Genomic DNA, 10,593 nt, shown 5'->3' with positions numbered 1-10,593 from the left:
CTTTCAAGTGCACAAAGACTTTTCAGGCACTACCTGAAATGCTCTTTTAAGTTTGGATGCACTTGCTTCGGGCATTTGCCATCTGTACACAACACCTGGTGCAAGTATTTGCAGTTAAACATATGTAGCTTTCTTTTCAGAAAATTTCCAGTGATGTAACTTTGGAAGACTGAGCACGAGGCTGACTGGACAGCGTAACTAGAGATCAAACAAACCACAAATGAGTGTCTTACTGGTAGTTTAGCACCCTTTCTCTTGTAAACCCCAAACCATATGCACACAATGAAGTTGAATGAGTTGAATTGACTTAGTAAATGGAGTCATCAAGGAAATGGGATTCATATTAACTTGCTGCTAATGTACTTCAGCTTCCACAAAATATGTATTTTTTTTAATTATTAAATTTCATAATTGTATTTAATGCAAAATAAAAAAAAGTGCATTTTAGATTTAAAATCACCCCCTATATTGTAACCTTTACTGTCAAGACGGCTCAATTTCGACTGTTGTGTTTGGTGAGTTCAGCTCAATTAGTCATCCTGCCTCTGCTCCAAATGGATGGTGCAAAACCTACACATGACAGAAGTCAGTCCCCCATTGCAAAGGGGGCCCTTCAGTTGAGCAAGCCCTTTAAAGAAAGCAGCTGGTGCATGGGTGGTGAAAGTTCAGTAAGAGCTTGGAGAGGTGCCAGTTTCTCTAGTGCAATCACAACCTCTCTTTCTCTCTTGTAGACTGTGTTACTGAACTGCCCTGAACTCCCTCCTCTGATGTAACGGAGTGAAAATAAAACACATTGCTGAAAGGTGACAACTTTGAAATGAAACATACCACTTTTAAGGTAATTATTTTTAAATTTATTGCAGAAATGGTGGCTTCTTCACCACAGTTTGACATTGCATTATGAATATTTAACAAAAAGCACAACTTCATAATAGGAACCGTTTATGGTAGGATAGGACCCCCCCACCCAGGATATCACAAAAGACAAGTTACACTAGTATCCATGTAATATTTTTCAGACAACACCCCAAGTGCACATTAGACCTCAAAACAGCTTCAAAATGTCACTTAAACTTAGTTCCTCTTTAAAATCCACATCTCATTCCTCGAGAACACGAATTCCAAGGCTCTTCTTCGCCGTCAATCTCATGAACGTGCTCTCACAGTCCACCTGTCCTTTTCTCTCCTCTTGTCTCCGCAATGCCACCACAACAGACTTGAAGCACGGGAGCTTTCACTTTTCCATGCTCGTCCAAAAATAGATTCTGAACATCAGCTTTTCCAGGACGGCCAACCGTTCGCTGGGTCAGTCCACTTTTATCCTCCCAGTTGTGAGAATAATCCAGGCAAGATCTCAAAGCTTTTTCGCTTTGCACCGGTGTACCCTTTAGGATGGACATCTTCGACTTGTTTCTGGTTTCATTCACGTGCCAAAACCATCTCCTATCAGCGCTCCGGCAGAGTAATCGTAGGCACCCATTCGTAGACATTGCGGCTCTCCTCACAGAACAAGCTCAATCTCTCAAGAGCAGAATCTTTCCAAGAGTCAGCACTGGGGCTCTTTGGGGGGAATAGAAGCAATATTAGTAAGACACGCAGATGTAGTGCAAATGTAGCAGTTGACAAAGTGTAGGTGCAGATGCAGTGAAGAGGAGTTGAGATACTCACAGTTACAAGTATGCAGTGTACGTCCTTAGGTTCCTCATCCTGATGGCTGCCCACAATGTTAGCAAGACGTTCAATGTCATTCACACGAACAATGTTGATGTCGTTGTCGAAGCAGAAGGCTTGGATGAGAGTGAAGTGGATCTGCAAGGCGATGTCACATTCATACTCCTCATCCGTAGCCAGGACGCAAAAAGCAACGCTGTCTGGGTCACTGAGGTTGCATAAAGGAGATATGTTGATTAGGGAACGGTTCAGCGTGTGCTGCTTGCATAAATGCATAAGGATGCACCCAATTATTCATTATTGGGAAGATCAGGTAATTAAAGAAACATTTCCATATGCCACCCTCTCAGTGTCTAATGACATAATGCATACTAAAAGCATCACCTTAAGCCGTTTAGTAATAAATAAACAGATACTTACACATTCATGACTTGTGCAGACTCATACACCCCAACGGTAAGGCAGTCCTGCTTCCTAGCGGAGACCAGAAGCTCCTCTAGTGCCGTTCCTGCACTCTGCATTCTGGAGAACACAACCGGCGTGTTAGTCAATATACTTTACCTAGCATTTGTTTGGTAAAACGCAAAAAAACGAAAACAGCATCAACTGAATAAGAAACTCACCTATCGCCAGTAGCAGCTGCGTTATCTTGTCCACTAAATTCTTCAAAAGTCATTGTTTAAATCCACGTTAAGTCGCGTTTTGCGTGCGTTTCCCTTGCGGTGAGCTTTGAGTTTGTGATGCCGTGTCAAGCGCTCGGCGTCTTTTATACGAGATGAGCTGAGTTTCTCGGCAGTGGGCGGGCATTCCTCTCATACCCGGTTCTGATTGGCTGGTGGCAAGGGTGTATGTAAATTACTCTGATGCAATCGCCTTGACTGTAAACAGCCCACGTGGGTATTCAAATATCACTCCGTCAACAACACAAAGTACGGCTCGTGCTCGTGCTTACTGCTTGGGTACAAACTGCGTGAAGTTTTTGAGTTCATTTTAGTATTCAATCCCTTCATCTAGAAAGACGGAATTATGCCAGAGTTAATGTGGTTAATTCTAATATAGCACATTTTCATTTGTTTTATATTGATGTTAATTAATCTAACCCTCACAATGGTCCTCACAAAGGTGACTTCAGGTAGTTGGTTTGTTGTTGTTCCAGTTCAAACCAGCTAGGAACCAACTACCATGTTTCATATGCATGCATCCAGCAGGGTTGCTGTCCTTGGTCCCCACAATGTAAGCAAACATGACCCCCACCAGCCCCACAGACACAAAGACTGGTGAGTGAGGCACACGCCACTCTTTTGCATTTGTAAAGGAGTCATCCTAATTTATGTGTCTTTGTCGTGTGCCCATTAATGACTGCTCGGCTGGCCCTAAAGCAGGAATAACAGCCTCATGTTCCACCTGCCCCTGGCTTTGTTGCAGACTGCAGAAAATGTGTCCCAGTGAGACCAAGAGCCAAAACTTTTGTTCATACTTTTTGGAAGTCAGTCAGTTGAATGCATACATAGAAAAAGCAGATAACTAACACTCCACCTCAGGCCTGTTTAGCTCTTGATACCACGTCTAAAACGGTGAGCAATGTTATTCCCGTAAATAGAGATTAATCAATTATTCAGTAACATCTCGAAACAGCAGACTACAATACCAAGTCTTGTTCAAACTGGCTATTGTAAGTTCTGTAATTCTGTATGCAGCAGTTTGCTGACAAGACTATTTAGTTGGTCTTAACCGGTCTCCCAGCTTGGTTTCAGAGGGGTTATAGGCACTTTGAGATAGTAGATGGTAGAGTAGCTGAAGACCATTTTAATCGTCTGGGAGATCTGCTTAAACCATCAAACCTGGTTTAAACTGATTCTTACAGCAAGGTGGAGTAGATATGACTTGATCTATGTTTACTTGCAACTTTTAGGGACGTTTTTCCTAATATGCCAAATGATGTAATAACTAATGCGTCAATATTATTTAAAAGCACCGAGATTTGGGGTTTATGATTGATATTACTCTTATGTTAGGCGCCGTCTAGCGGCTGTGCACAAGTGGCCGAGTGAATCACGCCATTCAGATACAAAAGATGCACTTGCTCATCATCTCAAATAGCAGGGATGAATATTTGCTCATGTTGAAACACTCCATAAATTCATGCATCTGAAATCAACCCTGCAGGGTATTGATACACGATACCACCGTTAAACACAGTACAACTGGATGATCGAAAGTGGCATTATATCAACAGATTTATTGTTCTCCTTTTCTAAAGCCACCTGTGCAGAACTAATGATAGCACAGTGATTCGAGATGTTGTGGCGCCATCTGCAGGTACAACAAGGAAATAAGAAAAAAATTATTTATCAGCGTTCCACAGATATTTAAATGTCCTTATAAACTCTTCTAATTTACTCTTGGTCATATATATATATATTTCAGCGTTTTTACTTTTAACATTGTAAGCAATGATATTATCTACTTGTATATACTTAATGAGCTTTTTTTGAGGTTATGAATTTTTTTTTCGTGTGTGTGTTAAAATAGATTTAAGTCTCAGTTTTAGCTAGTGTATTTGCATTAAAGTAAAACAGGATCATTTTGGTTTTTATAGGTTACTTTGTGTTGATTTGCATTTCTTTCTATCAGCCTAAAAAGGACATGTCTGACTGTGATAACATGCTCGGACATGTACAGAAGACTGACCTAGTTTCAAGGATTCGTCTTTTATAGATCACTTTATAAGAATCCCATCGTTTTGAAATTAGTGCCGTTATATGCATGATTTCTAGTGTTATAATCAGTATTATTTTATTGTTCATTCATTTCTTTATATACATTTTCATTGTGATGAATGGCAAAACTGCATTTTTTATAGTAAACTGATCATTTTTTATTAATTATAACATGATAAACAGTTTATGAACATTCCAAGTTTACAGATACATCAGTGCATCATATGACCAAAGAATGAAAGAAATCAATAAAAAAAAGACTGCAATAAAAATAAGTCTTTTAAGAAACAAACAAAATAACATTTAAAAATAACATAAAAATGCTTCTCTGACACAGCAGATCATGACATTCTTTTCATACGTATATACATATATAGACATAAACCATTTTTTATTTGTGTGGATATGTGCAACACTATGCCCCCTCTAAAAGGTACATTTAATGCTAAATTTACAGCGGTTTTGACAGAAGAGGTTCTAAGCCACAAACAATGCACAAGCAAAAAAAAAAAATTATTATTTAAAAACTTTTCCCTTTTCTAAATAGACTCCCATAACACTAGGACCGATCGTTTTTCAGTAGTGGAATCTCTTTAAGCATGTGGCTCCCTTACTAAAAAAGGGAAAATTATATTTTACTAGATGCCCAAAAGACCTAAAATATCTCAAGTAATACAGACAAATGAATACATTTCCTGAATGTACTAAAACTCAATGTGGAGTTCAAAACAATATGACTCCTTCACGTTTCCAATCATCATTTGTGCAGATGAATAGGACAATAACATCCTAACAAATGACTGCTATTATTTAAAAAAGTGCTATTATAGCATGACAGTAGATCCATGTAAAAAAATAAAAATGAAGGAAAAAGGGTCAGAATGTGATGCTACAATGAAGAGAAAATTGCTATACTGAATTTTTCATCTAAAACAAAGCACGTTTTGTTTTAGATGCTCTCCTACATTTCATCAGATCGGTGCTGTTGTATTATAACTGACGTGGGTTTCTGTTCCATCCAGCTCTCCTTGGTTTTGCTCTGGCTGTCGTAAATCACCGGAGATGCTGCTGAGTTCCTGTGGGACTCTGAGAGAGATCCGTCCGCTTTGAGATCTGACTGGGCAGGAGTGGGGAAGTCAGCAGATGAGTTGCTGTTGACACCAGACTCCGAGTCAGACTGCTCGACCTGCTGGTAGTCAGGAGTGTGGTTCTGAGCGCCGGACAGCAGCACCTGGTTATTCTCTACAGTGGCCATGAGGAGGACATCCTGATCTGGCACTTCTTTAGCGGACGTGGATATAATGTCGTCTTTCAGGGTAGCTGGATAAGACCGCAGGGCTCGGGACATTCCTAGAAGCAGGGGAAAACCATGTTTTTTAACTATGTGTGAAGCACCAGTACTTAGGTAGAAAACTGATGGGGGAAAAAAAAAAAATCATAATTATTTTAACCTTTTTGTAATACAATATTTTAAGTAGGTATTTTTACTTTTCAGGGGTTTTTTTTACTTTACTTTGCTCCAGGCATATTATAGTTAAAAATGTTTTGTTACTTGAAATAAAATAACTGTTAACTGAAATAAAATATAAAAAAAATTAAGCTTATTTTATTTCAGCTAGTTTCCAAGGCAACATTTCTCATTTTGGTTTACTTTAACTTGAACGACTAAAATAACTAAAACTAAATAGACTAAAACTAATAAATAAAAATTAATAAAAAACTATAGACATTTAAAAACATACTAATAAAAATGACAAAAACACACTACCAAATTGCTAAAACTTTAACTAAAATTAACATACAAACAAAATATAAAAATAAACTCCATTTCAAAATATTATCAAGATTTATAATAGTATATAAATTACACTAAAATAAATAAACATGAAGCTTGTATCTTTTATGTTTATATTTATTTTACTGCTTTTTTATTGACACTTACTAGACTATTTATGTATAACTTTAATCAATGTTTGTTTGAAAAAGGGCACATGCTACTAATTTTAATGCAATTTAAATATTATTAACTATTTAACTTATTTTTTAAACATTTTTTATTGGCATATTAGTTATTGATATTCACATATTATTAGCATATTCGTTATCCTTGTTAAATTAGCATCACTAATTGTGAAATTTCACTGGTATTGATTACTGAAACTGCATTACTGTATAAGTAGAACAATACAGTACAACAAAGCAGAATAACAAGCAGGACAACATTCCTCAGCACACTATGGAAACAATGACAAATGTTGTGCTCACCTGTAGACGATGTATACAGATCTTTCTGATTGCTGCTGCCAAAAGGATTGACTGAGGGGAAAATGATCAGACAGAAAGAAAGCAGGAACACCTGAAAAAGTGACAACAGAGAAGGTCAGGAAACACATCACACTGCCATTGTACTTCTGCAAGACACAATGTTTCCATTACATGCTGGTGAAAGATTACACTCGTGCATCATATTTCATTTATGACCAATAAATGTGTTCAAATAAAACCAACTCAACAGAACTACAACCCCACTGATAGATTACATTCTAGAGTGGCTAAATACTCACCATAATACAAGTGCTAGTTGTGGTGGTTTTCATTGTGTACATTTTCACCATAGCCTGCAGTTTTCTTAGCTGTTCAATAAGGGATCTTTATATAGAAAACCAACAACTGTTGTTAGTAGCAATTAAGTATCATTAAAATCTTCACTAAAATTACGTTATGCTACTGATGATGAAAACACATGATGAAGGCTTACATGTTTTGTTTCTGCAGCATCTCAACTTTCTTCTGTAATTCCTGGTTGTGAGCAGTGCAGATCGCAACCCTATGGATATAAAAAATATTATTTCAATTACTTAAAACTATTTAAGGAATTTACAAATAATATTCTAATTCACACTATCGTATAAAAGTTTGGGGTCAGTAAGATTTTTTTTTAAGGAAATTAATACTTTGACACAGCATTAAATTGCTCAAAAGTGACGGTAAAGTCATTTATAATTTTACAAAAGTTTTCTATTTCAAATTATTGCTGTTCTGAACTTTCTATTTAGAAAGGAATCCTGGAAAAAATCCTTCAGAAGGATCATGTCACACTAAAGACTTGAGTAATGACCACATCACAGGAATAAATAATATTTTACAACATAATAAAATAGAAAACAGTTATTTTAAATTGTAATAATATTTTACAATATCACTGTTTTTACTGTATATTTGTATTTAAGTCTTTGTGAGCATAAGACACTTCTTTCAAAAATATTTAAAAAATCTTACTGACCCCAATCTTTTGAACGGTAATGTAAGTCACAAAAACAATACAGGTTGCGCAATATATATAATTAAATCCTGAAACCTTATTCATTGAATTAATAACAGCTGAAGTATCAACTGAACTACAACAGTTACAAACACTGAATACACAGTATATTGTGCAATAGCTTCATAGTTAAGTGCTTCCTGTATTTTAAGAAACATTATGATTGTCATAGTGTCTGTCTCTCACACTAACCTGTTCTCTAGGCCATCAACGTAAACTTTCTTCTTTTTGCGACTCTCCTGAGCAGACTGCTTATTCCGGATCTTTCTCCTCACCCTCTTCAGGGTCCGTTCCTCTGCCTAAAGGCACCCAGCATTTTAGCTAACACTATCATGTTACTCTTAATTTTGCATTTCAAAATTTGTTGCAAAACATCAATATGAAAGCACCATTAATCAGAAATCATTTCTCTTACCTTTGTAAGAGGCATATTATTTGGAATGGTTGCACCTTCTTTTGCCAGAAGTCTCCTCTCCTCATCAGTCAAAACAATCTCTTTGAACTGGAACTGGAGACAAAATATGCACATTATATCTGATCCGAGTTGTCATGGTAACAATTTGCTGTTTTCTTCAAATGATTTGAAATGTACCAGGTTGTCTGGTTTGCTGCTCTGTGTGTAGTCTTCAATCGTGAGTGAGCAGGGCAGCTCGGGGGAGAAGCCATCTTCCATACTATCATCCAAATCATCTGACGTGAGGATAATCAAACTTATGATGGGACACTTAAATAAACCATTTGAACCAAAAATAAAAAGAAACAAGAATATTTCCTACGGCTCTACACACCACAACATGACCTTACCTACATCTATGAAGACATCAGACTCGGGATTCTCTGATCGGACACTCAGCAGAGAATCTGTGCCCCGTGGCAGGGTGTAGCAGTGGTCTGTCTGCACCACCTGGGCCTCGTAGCTCTCTGTCACACATTCGGAATAAAGCAGAGGCTCGACGCCTGGACTGGGGACGGTGTCTGTCTCACTGCTATCATGTGGACTCTGGCAGGTGGTGGTGTCCTCAGAGATGCCGCTGTCACTGCCGTGAGGAGACTGAGACAAGCAGTTGAAAGTCAGGCCGTCCTCTTCCTCACCCAGAAGACTGCTGAGAAAGTCCTCTGTATCCATTGCACTCAGCATCTGCAACAATAAAAGCATTTCTTTGTCTGTCTGTCTATTTAATCTAGCTATTTATTATTATTATTCAAAATAAATGTATATAATTGTTAACAATAATTGTATTTAATTTGCAACAAAGTCTATCTATCATGTACAACAATATTTGTTATTATATTAATATTACTATTGTATAAACACATTCCATTCAGCATTTGCAAGAATAAAAGCATCTTCTGTATTATGCAATAATACTTTTTATTATTAATATTACATCAATTAAAACATTATTCATATTTTTAAATATATTATATATTATATAAATACACTCCATGCAGCATTTAAAAAGACAAAAGCATTTGTATCTAATCAATATATTTCAGAATACTATAAAAGGTGCAGTTGCATTTCCTTTTTATCGGTTTTCTTATCATACTAGACTATATTATAACTTTTACGTGATAAAAACATGAAAGTAGAAATTATTTTCAGATTTAGTTCAATGGACGTGAAGGTTACATACATCATGCTCTGAAAGCAAAGCATCCAGCAAGTTATTCCCCTCTGTGAGGAACAGATCACCGGATCCTGGGTCTTCATAAGGGAAGATTAGATCAAGCAGGTCTGTGTTCTCCATATCCTCGCAAACGGACATCTGACAGTGCTTTAGAGAAGTAGAAATCAAATGAGACTGTATGAAACAGGGCAGATCCGCAGCGACACATGTTCAGACCCCGCCCACTCATCATGTGACTGCATTTCCGTCTTAAACAACACCACAAATGACAACCAACAACTTCACAGCATTAACAATAAGTCACAATCGCAAACACAAAATGGTCATACTGTGTGTGACAAATAGTTTTAAAACCCATTAAACCAGGAAATACTACTATAACACGATGATAGCTCAGTGCAGATAATAATGTTACTAGTGAAAAAACGATACAGGTATAAATTGAATCCGATTTGGTTGTGTTCCGATTTGCTAAATATTCATGTATCGCAGAGTTTTAACAGATTTATTGATAATGACAATAATAACGCTATTAATAATAGTAAAACTAATAAAAAATAGAACAAAATATAACGGAACAGGACAATGGAATTATGATAATTTGCATATATTATAGGAATGAAAGTATTTGGTAAAGCATGTGACAGGTCTGACACTTGACGGCTCTACAGTTGCAGTAAGAATTGTGAATTTTGCTGAGGAAGGCAAAGTCGAGAAGCATCTAAAATGCTTTAAATAAACCCTTACCTCTGATGATCTTGTACCGAAATAACACGTTGGCATTGACAACAAATGGGAAGTGCCTTCACTCTTTGTCCCGTTCCTGATGAAATCACCCTCCAACGAGGCAAAAATTGCGTCATCACGTCAGTACGTGCACGTCTCCTGCGAATGGCTTTCTGGGAGATGTAGTTTTTAATGTCATGCCTCGAATACGCCATTTATTAATCTGTAGGCTACTTTAAGAAGACTTCGTGAAAATGTTATTGCAAGTTTAAATGGAAAAATCCATTAAAAAACTCGTGTGCATTATAATTCATATCGTGTGTATAGAGTTGGCTATATTCATAAATTATTTTTGTACACAGTGCAACATTCAAAAAAGTAACCAAATAATAATAATTATACTTCTTTAATACTTAACATTTTAATATTCAAAGACAAAGATATAATTCAACATAGCCTAATAAAACTTTATATACTAAATTTGTGACAAAGGGAATGTTTGAAACAATGCAGTCCAGAGCAC

The 10,593-nt window shown here is 36.7% G+C and overlaps 2 protein-coding genes across 2 annotated transcripts; both read right to left on the bottom strand.

The window, feature by feature from the left end:
• Positions 1–830: 830 nt before the first annotated feature.
• Positions 831–2,432, bottom strand: LOC107600042 (growth arrest and DNA damage-inducible protein GADD45 gamma-like). Its single transcript, XM_016291805.1, has 4 exons — positions 2,295–2,432; positions 2,092–2,193; positions 1,669–1,879; positions 831–1,560 (listed from the first exon to the last, which is right to left on the bottom strand). The coding sequence occupies exons 1-4, from the start codon at positions 2,345–2,347 to the stop codon at positions 1,447–1,449; spliced, it is 480 nt and encodes a 159-aa protein (XP_016147291.1). The 5' UTR covers positions 2,348–2,432; the 3' UTR covers positions 831–1,446.
• Positions 2,433–4,530: 2,098 nt separating this feature from the next.
• Positions 4,531–10,189, bottom strand: creb3l3l (cAMP responsive element binding protein 3-like 3 like). Its single transcript, XM_016291760.1, has 10 exons — positions 10,092–10,189; positions 9,351–9,491; positions 8,518–8,851; positions 8,306–8,403; positions 8,129–8,221; positions 7,906–8,012; positions 7,150–7,218; positions 6,956–7,040; positions 6,657–6,747; positions 4,531–5,741 (listed from the first exon to the last, which is right to left on the bottom strand). The coding sequence occupies exons 1-10, from the start codon at positions 10,125–10,127 to the stop codon at positions 5,353–5,355; spliced, it is 1,443 nt and encodes a 480-aa protein (XP_016147246.1). The 5' UTR covers positions 10,128–10,189; the 3' UTR covers positions 4,531–5,352.
• Positions 10,190–10,593: the final 404 nt, after the last annotated feature.

Source organism: Sinocyclocheilus grahami, unplaced genomic scaffold (assembly GCF_001515645.1).
Source record: "Sinocyclocheilus grahami isolate Dianchi unplaced genomic scaffold, SAMN03320097.WGS_v1.1 scaffold276.1, whole genome shotgun sequence".
Taxonomy (NCBI): Eukaryota; Metazoa; Chordata; class Actinopteri; order Cypriniformes; family Cyprinidae; genus Sinocyclocheilus; species Sinocyclocheilus grahami.
This window is presented reverse-complemented; position numbering and strand designations above follow the sequence as displayed.